Source organism: Ambystoma mexicanum, chromosome 13 (genome assembly GCF_040938575.1).
Source record: "Ambystoma mexicanum isolate Mex_15411 chromosome 13, UKY_AmexF1_1, whole genome shotgun sequence".
NCBI lineage: Eukaryota > Metazoa > Chordata > Amphibia > Caudata > Ambystomatidae > Ambystoma > Ambystoma mexicanum.
This window is the reverse complement of record NC_090938.1, coordinates 26,139,861-26,154,793: the sequence shown is the minus strand read 5'-3', so window position 1 is coordinate 26,154,793 and position 14,933 is coordinate 26,139,861. Positions and strand designations below refer to the sequence as shown.

At 49.5% G+C, this 14,933-nt stretch overlaps 1 protein-coding gene across 1 annotated transcript; it reads right to left on the bottom strand.

Moving 5' to 3' along the window:
• Positions 1-2,259: 2,259 nt before the first annotated feature.
• On the bottom strand, positions 2,260-14,724 carry LOC138520066 (acidic mammalian chitinase-like). Its single transcript, XM_069632593.1, has 10 exons — positions 14,688-14,724; positions 7,068-7,269; positions 6,477-6,533; positions 6,188-6,353; positions 4,716-4,840; positions 4,436-4,559; positions 3,715-3,900; positions 3,168-3,287; positions 2,919-3,060; positions 2,260-2,742 (listed from the first exon to the last, which is right to left on the bottom strand). The coding sequence occupies exons 1-10, from the start codon at positions 14,722-14,724 to the stop codon at positions 2,486-2,488; spliced, it is 1,416 nt and encodes a 471-aa protein (XP_069488694.1). The 3' UTR covers positions 2,260-2,485.
• Positions 14,725-14,933: the final 209 nt, after the last annotated feature.

Below are 14,933 nucleotides of genomic sequence, written 5' to 3'. Positions count from 1 at the left end.
GGAGAGGGCACATTCCAAATAGGTAAATCGGTCTACAGGGCTCTGGCAAATAAAGTAACATGTTTTATCTGGAGCAAGCGAGTAGTACAACACATAACACCTGTCTATTACTGAAGTATTGGTATAATTTAGGGAAAACTAGAGGCCACCGCTGAGGTCTCTCTTAGCTCTGAAGGTCAAACGTCTGCATTTTGGAGTAGTAGAGGTTACGCACTGTGGCCCTAAAGCCAATGAATGTCTAAATATGGAAGAATCAGTGCATGGAATAATAGTAAAATGGTGAGGGCTGTGTGGCTGGTACCAGCACTGCCTGAGCTTTCATTAAAAAAAAAAGTATTTCATTTTTAACGCCCAGATGTGAGAACTGTGGGGCCGATACAGGGAGGAGAGGCTGCCCAGATCTGTGAGGCTGATTCAGGGAGGAGAGGCTGCCCAGATCTGTGAGGCTGATTCAGGGAGGAGAGGCTGCCCAGATCTGTGAGGCTGATTCAGGGAGGAGAAGCTGCCCAGATCTGTGAGGCTGATTCAGGGAGGAGAGGCTGCCCAGATCTGTGAGGCTGATTCAGGGAGGAGAGGCTGCCCAGATCTGTGAGGCTGATCCAGGGAGGAGAAGCTGCCCAGGTCTATAGAGCTGATTCAGGGAGGAGAGGCTGCCCAGATCTGTGAGGCTGATTCAGGGAGGAGAGGCTGCCCAGATCTGTGAGGCTGATTCAGAGAGGAGAGGCTGCCCAGATCTGTGAGGCTGATTCAAGGAGGAGAGGCTGCCCAGATCTGTGAGGCTGATTCAGGGAGGAGAGGCTGCCCAGATCTGTGAGGCTGATTCAGGGAGGAGAGGCTGCCCAGATCTGTAGGGCCGAGTCAGGGAGGAGAAGCTGCCCAGATCTGTAGGGCCGAGTCAGGGAGGAGAGGCTGCCCAGATCTGTAGGGCCGAGTCAGGGAGGAGAAGCTGCCCAGATCTGTAGGGCTGAGTCAGGGAGGAGAATCGGCCCAGACCCGTAGGGCTGATCCAGGGAGGAGAGGCTGCCCAGGTCTATAGAGCTGATTCAGGGAGGAGAATCTGCCCAGACCCGTAGGGCTGATTCAGGGAGGAGAATCTGCCCAGACCCTTAGGGCTGATTCAGGGAGGAGAGGCTGCCAAGATCTGTGGGGCTGATTCTTATTCTGATGGGGGGTTGCGTGTTTCAGCTTTGAAATTTGTAGAAAGGTAAAGGCTGCAGCGGCGCGGCCCCCGCGGGCCAGAGGGCGTCACTGTGGAGGGCCGGGTCTAGGACAGGACTTGGCTTAAGAACGAAGGCATGCAAAGAGCCCACTTCGGCTAGGAAGCGTGGCATTGTTATTTGTTTTACATGTACCCCCATTTTAGAAGGTAGGTTCAGTAAAGCATGGAGACGAACAAGACATGTTCCCAGAATCACATCAAACAATCGTGTCATCCCAGAAAAGCTTCATAGAAGTCTCAGGTTTACAACCCTTAAGCAAGAGAATTAGAACTGCAGAGAATTGGAGGCCAGCTTTCATTTTGAAAGGAATGATAACAACGAAAGTTGCCAGATATTCCAGCTGTCCAGTGAACTCCAGGACCAGAGTGCCTGCCTTAAGAGAGGGCCACATTGTGTTATGTCACCGTAGGGACTTGGAATGGATGCGTGTGAGTGTTTGCATTGAAAGCCATGTGGAGTGCAGGGACCTGTGTGTGTGGGTCCCGCGCACCGGCAAGCTGCCGGGGACTTGGAGTGAAGCAAGGAAGCAGAGTGGCTGCTGAGACCCTGCTCTCCACCTCTAAGCACTGACTAAGACATCAGAAGCATCTTTCCTTCTGCACCCACCCGGGTCAGGCTGGTTCCTGCTCCTGGACTCCCTACTCACTGGGCCAGGCTACTTCAGTGACCGTGACATGTCTTTATAACGCGACCTTTTATGCAGAACGCCCTTATATCCCCCGCAAACCCCTGTTTCCTACCCCTAGAAACCCACCGCAAAACTTTTCCCACAAGATTTAACCCTTTACTCCACCCCTTCATGCATTCTTCATAACATGTTCGATATAAAGACTGCACCCCATCAGTGACACTGGCAGATGTACTGAGGGGGGCCAGGGCGGGGATTTATAACTGGTGCATAATCGCAAGTATGTACATTTATGGGACGAGAAAAAAGAGACTCAAAATATTGCAATTCCAAGTTTCAGGCAAACTACTGACCATTAAGGTCGACCTAAGGAAACCAAGATCAGTTTCAAAGCAGAAGCGGACAGAGCAGTCACTGAGAACACACTTTATTTAAGACATGCGCAGTTCTTATGCTAACGTCTGGTCTCATCTTTGCAAATCACACAAGAGCGGACAATCACACATTTGTACCGATGTGAATTGTACTGTTGTCTGTCCCTACATTTTGTTGTGCTGAAGAAAAGCTCGAGCCATTCATGTAGGACTGTGGAGTGAGGGCAGGTGGTGCGTGGCGGTTCCAGGAGCCCTGGCCCACTTCAGGCCCAGTTGCAGCAGGAGCAGCTGGCGTCGAAGACCAGGCCGGTCTGGCAGGCCTGCTGGTAGGTCTGCCCGTTCAGACAGTTGTAGAAGCCGTTCTTCTGAATTGGATTTGGGTAGAGGCCGTTGGCTTTGCCAGCACAGAATCCGCTGCCACCAGAGCTGCTTCCGCCACCGCCACCACTGGGGGGCGCTGGAGCGGCGGTGGCTGGAGGGGCTGGCGCTGCTGTGACGGGGACTGCGGGGGCGCTGCAACCTGCAAGGGACACAGATGAAGAGGTGTTGTTTATTCATCCGAGCCCCAACCTCTTCTTCATCAGAACAGTGCAGTAGAGATTGTGCTGCGCGTGTGACTTCCTGGCAGTCGGGGCAGAAACACCACTGAATTATCCGTAAATGCACACGATTAATGAACTAAGATGTGGGACTCACCTGAAGCCTGCACGCCGAGCGTAGCCTTCAGGGCGCTGATGAGCGGGAACTTGCCCTGGTTGCAGAAGGTGCCGGTGAAGTCGTCCAGGTCGATGGCCCACACCATGGCGCCCCCCAGGTTGTTCTTCATCAGCCACTGAGCCTGTGGGAAGAAGGGGGGCAGGGTTAGGTCATGTTACTGGTTATCGACCTTAAGGACCAGTCCATTAACACAGATATCCCGATAGCTGGTCAAGCGATGTAGCGCACCTTGAGGGTGAAGCTCTTGACGTTGTCGTATCCAAGCCACTGGTTGCCCTGGTAGGCGTAGGGGACCTCTTCAGCAGAGGACCAGACGTCAGTGGCCCCGTTCTTCAGGAAGGTGCAGATCTGCAGGAATTGGAGAATTTGGAAACACCTCTGGTTAAAATGGTGAAAAACCCCACGGCAGCACCGCACCTACCACGTAGCACAGGACCGCCTGGCGCAGACACAACCCTCAAACCAGTTAACGGTTTCAAAATACCAGGAAGATAAGGAGCGTCCAGTTCTGCTTTTTATAACAAGCTCTGAAAGGAAGTGCTCCCACATTGAGGGTGAAGCAATAACGAGAGTTCAATCAGCAACCTTAAATGGCTAGCCTGGCAGATATTAGAGAGAGGGGCGAACATGTCAGGCAGGTGTTATGTTGGGGTACAGGCTTCTTATACATTGCTCCGAGCTCAGAGCCTTCAGGCGCTCCTGGTGTTTATGCATAACCAGGGCCTCCTCTAAATCGCTCCAAAGTCTGCTGTTGACTTAACCCTGAATCACCTACCTCGTAGTAGGCCCAGAATCCGGCCTGCCTGGTGTAGGGGCCAGCGGGACCCGCTCCAGAGGTGGGGGCCCCGATGCCGGTGTTGGACGGGTTGCTCAGGATGAAGGTGTGCCCGTAGGTGGGGAACCCCACGATGAGCTTGGAAGCGGGGGCGCCGTTGCTCAGCCAGTAGTTCATGACGTAATCCTGAAAAGACAGCGGAAAGGGTTCAGGCCATGGTGTGTGTGTATTCTTACATTCTCTCGAAGTGTATCTAGTCATATTTTCGTTTTAAAAAACTAATTTTAAAAGAGCAAAAAATATATGTCTTCTTAAATTTCGTTTTTAAAAAAAGTCGTTTTGTGGTGCTAATCATCGAAAATATGACTGTAGATCCTTCTAAAGTAAAGGCCTAGTCTAGGGGGTTAGAGGAGTTCCCCCCCCCCTTAAATGTTTAATAAGAAAAAAATACTACTATGATTGCAAAATGTTGGTCATTTATTTAATGATGTGTGGAAATGATAAACAAATATACATATGGTTTACCTGCCATGTTATGCCTAAAACGTCCACTAGATGGCAGAATATGACAGAAACAATATGTGATACGAGAATATAAACGACAACATTCTTCAAACGAAATAAAAACGTTTTGCAGTTTATTTAAATGGATTTTTCTCACAGGATTAAAATACCTATAATTGTGTGACTCAAAAAAGGGCATTAAATGACAGGTACTCACAACGTTCAGGTAGGCGTTGGCCCCGGTGGCAGCGGGGTTGGTGTACAGGGGGCTGTTCTCGCCGGTGTACCCCTCCCAGGATCCGTGCAAGTCGTACGTCATGACATGGATGTAGTCCAGAGCCCTGTGCAGGAAATGTAAGTTTGTGATTAGGGTCTTGTGCTTCTTGCTCACTAGCACTGCACTTGGGTCTATAGGTGGGCATCTGGGCAAAGTGCTGCCCCTGGAACAGAGGGACGAGGAACCCATCACCCAATGCAGGAGAGAGAGTTGTACTCACGCCGAGAGCGCAGGGATCTGGTAGCCAGACTGGATGTTGGAGATGCCCCCGGCCACCGCGGCTGTCACCAGGAGCCGGGCCCTGTTGCTCTGTGTGGCCTCCTGCTGGAAGGCCGCCAGCATTTCCTAGGAATGATTGAAGAGAGGAGAACAAGTCAAGAGAGGAAACATTCACTGTATCATCAGGGCTATTAACCACCAACAGTCTCCTACTCCAGAAAATCTGGAGAATTCCTGCTTGAAAAGTGCTTCCCCGCGCTGTGTGACTCTGCAAAGCTCTGAGGCTGGAATTGTCCTATTTCTGGTGAGATTGTGTTGGAGAAATCGCTGTGATCACAGGTGGAGCCAGAAACAGACATCGTTTGCATAATCAGAGCGTAGGCTCATGTATGAGAAAGGCCCCCCAACCCCCACCACCAGACCTTGCAGCTTATGAACTGGGCGGGACCCAGTCAGTTACTTGGCCCAGTTCAAAGCGTAACTCTCACCCATAAGAGACACATCCAATAGATGGCCATGAATACACACTTGGTGGCTTTTTTCTTAAAGCTTTCCCTGTTCCGCTGCTGGAGAAACTCCTGCTCTTGAGAAACTAGGCCAGTCGAGCTGGGGGTAGATCTCTGTCTTCGGCTGGGGCCTCCCTTTGGAATAGCCTCCCTGCCACCCCGAAACTTGAGGAGAACCATATCCGGTTCCGGAAGCACCTCAAGACCTTCTTCTTTTCTTCTGCCTTTGCTCCCTCTATCCCCTGCTGATCTGCCCTTTTTCCCTCGGCACTCTGCACCTGGCCACCCTCTGTCCCCGGGGCCCAGGTACCTGCTCACCCTGCCACCCCCCTGACTGCCTCTGGGCCACCCCTTGCACTGGGGTCGGCATCTGTATCCATACAGCCCTCCACCCACTTTTCTTCTGCACTTACCAGATACACCCTATCTGACTAACTTAGCACTTTGCCACTTACTGGCTGCACTACCACTGTTTATCACCTTTATTTATTTATTTATTTATTTAACTTATTATGATTTATTCTGTTCTCTCCTATGTGCCGCACTTTCCACTTCTCCCCCTTCCATGCACTTTCCCCTTTTACCTTTCCCATGCACTACTTGCGCGTTCTCAATGTCACTAGGCCTAGTAAGATCGTTGTTTTTGTTCTCCCCTGTTCTCCTCCCTTTGCCTGGTCGCGCTCTGAAACACTTGTGTACGAGCGCAATATAAATAAAATATCATATAATATCAAGCAGGAATAAGGCAAAGATCCTTTCCATGGAAGGCGACCACCAAAGGTCATTGATCATATCAAGCAGGAACAAGGCAAAGATCCTTTCCATGGAAGGTGGCCACCAAAGGTCATTGATCCTTGACACAGAGCAGGGCCCACTCCTCCACACTTACATGCTGTCACTCCCCCACAGCCCCCCAGTTGTCTTGCTTGTGGTTTCTTCGGTGGATGGCATAACCATTTGTCCTCACCTGGACCAGGGTGGTGAAGAGCTGCTTGTCCTGAGGGGGGCTTCCTCTGGAACCTGGGTACTCCCAGTCGAAATCCAAGCCATCGAACCCGTACTGTCGCAGGAACTTGATGACGGAGGAGATGAATGTCTGGCGGGTCTGAGGGGTGGCGACCATGGCGGTGAATCTAAGGAGGAGAAAGACACACATGTCAGGGTAACAACATTCAAGAGTATGGAAAAGGAGTGGCTAATCTGATTTTTATTTACTCCGAATGTGGTGTGGCCAACATTCTGCATGGATAACTCACGGTGCGGTGCCGAAGTTCCAACCACCAATAGCCAGCAGCGTCTTCAGGGCTCCGTTCCTTTGGAAGGAAAAAACAGAAGATCAGGTTGAAGATGTCTGGTATTTCTTCATAAGTGATGCTGAAGTGGACCAGGAGGAGACTATGACCCCATCAGCGTCTTCAGCAGATGCTGCTTCCAGATGTGTCATTCCTTTTGCTGACCCAGTAGTTAGCAGCTTCAGCCCTATGGACGGATGCCTGCCTGATCAGCTCTAACACACATACACTCCCTTACACCGGCGGCAGCCCAGAAGCGTCAACATGATAGGTGCTTTCATGGGAGAGCCTTGATCCATGTGTCATCAGGAGAATGAGCTCCTGCTGTGTGTGCAGGTGTGTCTTGTGTCTTTCTGTGTGTTTGTGAGCACTTTGCCTTCTTTGATTAGTTCGAGCGTGTGCCCATTCCCGTTCCAAGGGATTTTCCCTGGATCCTGCTTCTTTTCTGAGGATTTTGACAAACCTCCTTGCATAGGGTTTACGCAATCCCATAGTGTTACTGGTCTTTAACACTGTCACCCGCCCTCCCACCACCGTTTCTGCGTAACTACTCACTGGTTCTTGAGGTTCTGGAAGGAGCTGTAGAGGGTCACGTCATTCCACTCAATGGTTGTGATCTGGTTGTTGGACATGCCGGCGAAGGCGTAGATCAGGTGAGTACACAGGCACGGGTCGATGTTGTCCGGCTTGAACTTGCCCAGGCCGGGCCGGTACTGGGCCCAGTTGGTGAAGTAGCATGTCAGCTGGTAGGCGGAGCCTGCACTCGAGGAGAAGTTATAAAGGTAGTTTTGTCAGCCATTAATACACTTAAGTCCTTTCTTGGCATCTCTACAGACAGGACATGTTCTAGTACGATAGACTCTCCTCTCCTCCGCCCTTTGCACTGAGAACCCCTGATACGCCCCGTTTTCAAGGTGTTGAATCGTAATGCTTGTACAGGTATGTACCCGTGGAATCTATGAGTCGCGCACACCATCCCGCCCAATGCCTCGCTGATTCTGCTTGTTCATTTCTACCAGGACGTTTCTACTGAGTCGGGCAGACCATACCGCGCAATGCCTCGCTGACGCTGCTTGTCCAATTCTGCCAGGTCGTTTCGACTGAGTCACGCAGAACATACCGTGCAATACCTCACTGAGGCTGCTTGTACAATTCTTCCAGGTCGTTTCTACTGGGCCGCGCAGACCATACAGCACAATACCTCCTGACTATTGATTTAGCATAAGTATTAAAAAACCTCTGACTATGAAACTTTTAACGAGTTTTTATACCCCATCCCTCCTATTAAGCATTAGTAAGAACACTGCTCTCTCATTGCCCAGGTAGGACTCTTGTCTCACTTGATCTGCTCAGAATGCACTCTTTACCAGCCATTGAAGTGGACGTTTGGTTTAGGGGAGCCCAGTGACTTCGGTGCATGGGTACAATGGGTTCTGCCTTTCACATTTGTAAAGAGTATAGCCAAGACTCCTCTCAAGTGAGCCATGGCTCCTACCTTGATGACCCCATGCATTAGCTAAACTGATGGTCTCGCTTTCAGACCCCCTATCAGAATATCCACAGGACCAGCCTGCAGAGGTAAGGGTGGTCATGATGTGAGATTCGGGGAGCAAGGTGTGCTTGATCCTTGATACGCGGCTGCTTGAGGCGCTCTTACCTATCTGGGCGTTGAGCAGCAGAGCCAGACCTGCAAAGAGACCAGAAGCATCATTAAAGTTCAGCAGTCCAGGAATTCAGTGGCTCCATGAAAGCACAAAAGTTTGCTCACTCCCTTTTATAGCACACACCACAAAATAACTTGCTACTCGGAAGCAGAGGAGATCTGAAGAAACAGGTGAGAAGCCAAGACAGGGAAGCCCAGGAAGTGTGAGAAAGGAGTGAGGAGATGATGGCCCTCAGTCACGCGCAACCTCTTTTGCTCAGGTGCCCACTTATCTTAGGGTCAGGGCCTGGCCATCTGGGGTGAAGGGGAGTGTCCTTCAGCACTTAAGGGGGTTGCACCCCAATGTATGAGAATGAAGGTGCAGGCACGTGGCAAATCTCCCCACCCACCGCCCACCTCCCTCTCTCAGCGAGTGCCTCTATTCCGGAGAGAGCCAAGGAGAAGGGGGGCCTTTTTACAGACACTAGGGTACAAGGCGAAGGGGAGACCTCTGTACCTGGGAACGCTCTGTGCTTCGCCCAATCTCACTCTGTCCTTCTGTGTGTCTCTCTCAGAACCTGCTTATGGCAAAGCGGTGGCCATCTAGCCAGGGTCACGAAATGTATGGGGTAACCCAAGCTTCCGAAGACATATGCCACGTCCGGGATTATTCTCTGTGTGGCAGATCTTGCCCACTTTTGGGGGTCTCATGTACTGATGTTGTGGTAGGGTGGGGGTGCGGCTCCCAGTTCTATGTAGAATTGACCAGGGAGGGACAGTGCAAGGCTGCAGCCCCAGTGTAAGGACTGTGAGAGTTAACATGTAGGGTGAAGCGCCTGGAAAGAATTAACTACGTGAAACTGTGCCAATCTTCCTATACGAGTGACCTTTGTGTGCATCTATGCCCAGGGCACCAGCTGACGGTATGCCCCCTGTGGTCATGACCTGCCCCCCCCCCCCGCCCGCGCGCAGAATTGATTGGAGCCTCCTCCCCACGTCTGTGTAAGTGCCCTGTAAGGACCTCCTCTGTGTAGAACTAGGCCAGAGACTCTCACCAGGCTTCCAGGTTGGCATGCCACACGGAAGGGCCCTGCAGAGGCTCCCGTGGATTTGCAACTGGGCCAAAGTGTCCTCCCAGTGACCCTTAAGCTCCCTGTCAGGATCCCCTCTGCTTACAACCTCCTCCATTAATCATTCAAGTGAACTTCCCCTTGGGGAGCAGTTCTGCACACAATTCCCGCTCCCCCTAATTATGGGGCAGTGTGGAAGACCTCTCATTTCCAAATTAGCAGCACCCACCCATTTCTCGAATAATCTGCTTGTTGCTATTTTGTTTTTTTTATTGGACAAAAATGTAAGGCGATTATACAGCAAGAATTGTGTTTCAAAGCGCCCACAAGACAAAAGGGAAGGGAACAAGGGAACAATGCAACAATGCAAACCAATGGAATATAAACATGACAATGAAAAGCAAATGACAGCAGCGGTCCTACTAGGCCTCGTGACATTCAGAGCGTGCAAGGGCAGAGAGGGAGCGGGGACACGGGGTGGGGGTACGTGCTGGTGGGTGCCGCAGGTGGGGAAATGCCTGAGAGCCAGTTGCAAGGCAAGAGGTAAGTGCGAGGCAGTGACCACCTGGTAAGAGTGGGGTCAACAGCCAATACAATAAGTGCAGACCTGAGAACCACTGGTCCGTGTGGGCCTGAAGGCATGTTCAGGGGGAGGGCAGATGCTGTAGGCGATTGGACAGAAGGCCAGGACCCAGTGGGACTCATAAGGGCCCAGGCCGCCAATCTCAGCCACTGAGGGGTTTATGAAAATGCGCCTGTCAGTGTAGCTCTGATCAGCCTTCCCACCATCTCTGGCACAGGCGTGTTCTGCAGAACACGGATATCAAATCTCGGACCTACAGCCCAGCCGTAGGCCTGTACTCACCTGTCAGGAGGAGAAGCTTGCCCATGTTTGCGGCTGTTGCTGGTCCTGAGGAGGGGTCAACTCTAGCCTTTATATCCTGAGCAGCTCGTCTCTATATCCGGCCGTTATCATATCATGGCCAATGGGAAGCCGTCCTCCCATATCTTTACCGGAGTGCCAACGTTGGGCATGTTCAGTAGAAAATCCCCTTGAGTACGTCAGGCAGTGCTATCGTACTTCCACCAATCCGCGAGAGGTGGAAGGAATCGGACGATACATACCTCCTCAGGTTGGGCCTACGTGGTTGGTACTGACTGATATCCTGGCGTCTGGCTAATCTGTAAGACCTTCTCCAAGGTTCTTTCCACCCGGCTGCGGGCAGTGGTGATCTGAGGGTCACCAAAGAAAAAGGTTACCTGGGAAGCCGTTGGCTGCTGGCCAGGGCTCATTCAGTAGAGCCATAGTTCAGATCCTACGACAACATTCAATAAAACAACTGTAGATCATGGGGTCTTTCCAAACTTGCTTGGAGGTAAAGTGATTGGGAATGGGGATTTGTGCCACGCCTCTTAGAAACCTTTAAATAAACTACTTTCAAATGACTGATTCTGTACTTATGTTTGGCTTCTAATACAACTTCACAGCAGGCAGAGGTGGGCGATCTCCGCTACAAAAGAGACATACAATGTTGTGGAAAATGCGACACATTGCCTGCACACCATTTTGCACATTTTGCTGTTCTCACTCTTAGAAAACCGAACTTTGAAAGCATGGTGGCAATTCACATTACTCTATAAGCAGTGCTATTATAACTGCTTCTCTGCTTTCACTGTCTTTATTTAAAAAAAACAAGGATAGAAACTACTGTTACCACAGAACCTCCTGTTCATACCCCATCGCTCGTGGTTCAGTGAAAACGGCGCAGCAGGAGGTGGGCTGCGGGCGACAGCGTAGGGGGAAACCAAAAGGTTATTGCATAAAGCGGCGGAAGCTTCCCCTTTGGGTATGCGGCTACTATGCAACGGTGTGGTATGCAGAAGGCCACCATGGAGGACCAGCCCACTCCCGTCTCCTGAATACATTGTACACATTGCGCAACAAGGATCAGGGACAGCTGGACGATGAGGTCTGGCCTTTTATAATCAACTCTGGAAGGTTTCCGGGCACTCTGACTCTCAAATGTGGTTTCAGTTGTATATGTGTTAACTTTCTGTATTTTTGTTAATACACCCATTGTAAAAAAAAAGCAACTTAAGTGCGTGTGGGTTGACTCAAACAGGCATATTTTTGGCCCATTCTGAAAGCCGGGACTTTTTTGGGGGGTCCACAATTTCCAGGAATTCTTCTCTTTCCTTATCCCTGGCAGAACATTTAAGAACAGAGTGGCCGTCATGTGGATCCCATCCTCTGTCTACTCTTGTGTTGACCGTAGGACCGTCCATAACATTGTTGCGAGTCCCCTTGCACTGCTCACAAAGGGTTCTTCACTCGCAAGACCTTGGGGGGTTTTGTGTGATTTGATTGACAAGTTTGAGCTTTACCACATTTGGGGAACATTTCCGAACATTGTAATTGTAGACTGGAAAAGGGCGTGAATCGACATAACTATCCAGGCACGACACAGTCACTTTCAAAGGCATCAAATGAATTCCTTAGGGAAGGAGGGCGGTGCCATCCACCTTGAAATATCGAGAACACCGTCCTGAAGGGCAATAATGGTTACATGCCTTTATACCAAGATATTGTATATGGGATGCCCATATATCGAAACATATATCCTGAACACCTTAATATTGAATGCATTTCTTTTTTATGGGGAGGGGGGGTTCCCACCACACCCCTGTTTGCGACCCCTAAAAACCCACCCTAACCGTGTCCCCCAAATATTTAACCCTTTACACCACCCTAAATATGTTCTATATATTAACAAAGATCTGCACGATTCGGCATTCCGTCTCGTTTGATTAGGAGATTTGGGATATTGTGGAGCTGGGCAGGAAACCTCCCCTTTAACCGTTGCACTTTGGTTTGTGCCCAGCTTTTCTGGCCATGCTGCAGTGCTGGGGGATTTGGTACAGCCTTCATCATGGCATTAAGAATTCTTTCTTTTACACTTGTGCCTAGTGTCTACAGCTTTTCTAAAAGCCCCAAGCAACTCCTTCGTGGTGTTCTTCCATTGAGCAAGCCTATCCCATCAGTTGGTTGTTCTATGGGGATGACTTGGCACTCTTGGATGGCTCACCTATAGGGCTGTAGAGGTTGCTGGGAGCCTTGAGTATATATGCGACGGCAAATGATTTGGTTATCAACCAAAAAAAGCAGTAATATTATGTTTGGTAACATAAAGAAGAAAATTAGGAAGGTTCATTGGACTGTCGATAACACAAGGATTGAGACCAGGAAGAAAGTTGTACATTTGGGTTTCAATTTGTATAAACTCGCAAACAAATTACTAACAATTAATAGCCTTGAAAAGAAAATGTATCAATTGGTCTTTCAGATGAAGCGGATCCAAATGCAATTGAACAAATTCCCTATGAAACCCCTTATTCTTTTCTATGTAGGTAAAGTCATCCCTAGGATCATGTATGGCACGGAGAAGGATTGCCCTGCATATAGCATTCTCTGGGATAGATTGGAGGTCAGACTATTGAGGAAGGTCTTAGGTCTGCCTGCCGCTCCTCCTATATCATCATTACAATTTGAATTGGGACTTTAGTCGCTCCAGTACTGGTTCAACTGGCGTGTACTATCTTTGGTTGGTACAATTGTGCCCCCTATGCCAATTTCATTGTACACAAATTTGTATGATTGCATGGAGAAGAAAGTTTCACCATTTCTGAACATGATGTTATTATTGTCGAATAGTTTGTTAGCTGATATGGACAAAGACCGCACCGAACTGGTGGGTCTTCCGCTCGGTATAACGAAGGTATTAAAGGAGAAGGACAGGATGGATACAACCAGCTGCACAAGAGGATATCTGACAAACCGCTTGGACAATTCCCAAACCATCTCTGTCAATATCCGTGCCCTGTTATAAGACAGCAGTTCTTAAGATTCCGTCTGAATCGCTTGCCGACAGGCGAAGTAAAACATGCACGTAGAAAACCAAATGATGGTGGGCATTTGCCCTCGTTGTAATACGGCAGGCAAGTCAGAAACCTTACGACACATATTAGTAGAAGGCCCAACCTTGCTAATAGTAAGAACTAAATTCTTGGGTCGTTTTTATGCATTTTATTTTTTTGATAACACATTTTATTGATTTTTAAAACAAACAAACAAATACAAGCACACTACTAATGAAAAGGTCATTGTCTGTTTCCCCCCAGTACATGCAAATAGTTGAGAATGAGTCTACATGTTACATAAAATCATACCCCATTTCCCTGTTATGAGCACACAAGAAACACCAAGATGTGCCCCAACATGTCCCTTCAATCAACTATTCCGAGTTGTATTTCAGTGGGCGTCTTCCCATCTTTGCCATACTTTTTGCGCCTTTGCCGGGCATCCTCTGGCCGTATAAACCCTGCGCTCCATTGCAACACAAATGTCCACATCTGTCACCCATTGATCATAACTCGCTGTCACTTCCGACCCCCATTTTTGTGCAATGTTCCTTTTAATTAGTGCGGTGGTGGTAAACAGAAACAGATTTTCATATCTTGACAGCTCAATGTCATCCTCCATTCCCAGCAATAGTAGTTTTGGGTCTCTAGGAATAGATTTGCCCATGACTGTTGATAATTCATTGCAACATGCCTACCAGAATTGCTGAATGTGGGCGCAATCCCACAGGATATGGAAGAGGTACCCTCCTCAGTCCTGCACCGCAGGCAGGCTGGATCATTTATCCTTCCCCATTCGTAGAGGGCTACCCTAGGGTAATATACCCCGTGCAGTATCTTTAATTGAATCAGCCTAAGTCTTGACGATATAGCCACCTCCCTGGGAAACATCAGTGCAGAGACCCATTCCTCCGGAAGTATAGTACCCATGTCAGTTTCCCATTTGGCTTGTAGCCCTGACAGTTCCGTTGTGCCGAAGGAGGTTATGGCACTGTACAAACCCGATGTTACTTTGTGGATGATTCGTCCTGGGAATAAGTTTTGTTCTATTGGGGTGTATTCCGGCAGGGAGTTCATATCGGGGAGGCTGACCTGTAGTGCGTGATGCAGCTGGGTGTAGTGGTGTTGTTCGGATTGCGGGAGGTTGAAGCGGATTGCCAGTTCCGTAAATGGAATTATGTTGCCTTCTTTCACGACATTGCCTAACGTCAGTGTCCCATGCCGTGACCAGTTTGGCCCTTTGGGAAGCGTGCACACTTCCGGGAGGTTCTTGTTGTTCCATAGTGGATGTGCTTTGGATAGGTTATTTTCCCATCCCACGAATTTATGTATGTCTGCCCAGATCTGGAATGTGTGTAATTGCATGGTGGGAATGGTCGTTCAGGTTTTCCTCTTATAGAGGTATTTCATGATGGGTTTTTCGGGAGTGTCCATCTATGGTGGTCTGTTATGTGGCGCAGAGGTGTCTCCATGCAGTTTATCATTCACGACTGCCATTTGGCTGGCCCAGTAGTACGTCTGCAGTCGGGGGGAGCCCAATTCCACCCTCCCATATGGACCTCTGGAGAGTAGCAAGCGCCATGCGTGGGTGGCCGTCATTCCATAGCAGCTTCTGGAGTGTTTGATCTATTTTCCTAAACTCGTTTGGAGGGACACGTAACAGGGCATTTTGCAATACATATCATTCTGAAGAGTGCCGCTCTGCCTAATAGTGTTAATGGAAGGGTTGACCAGTGTCGGACATCTTCCGCAAATTTTGTCATTACCGGGTGTAAATTCTTAGGAATGTAG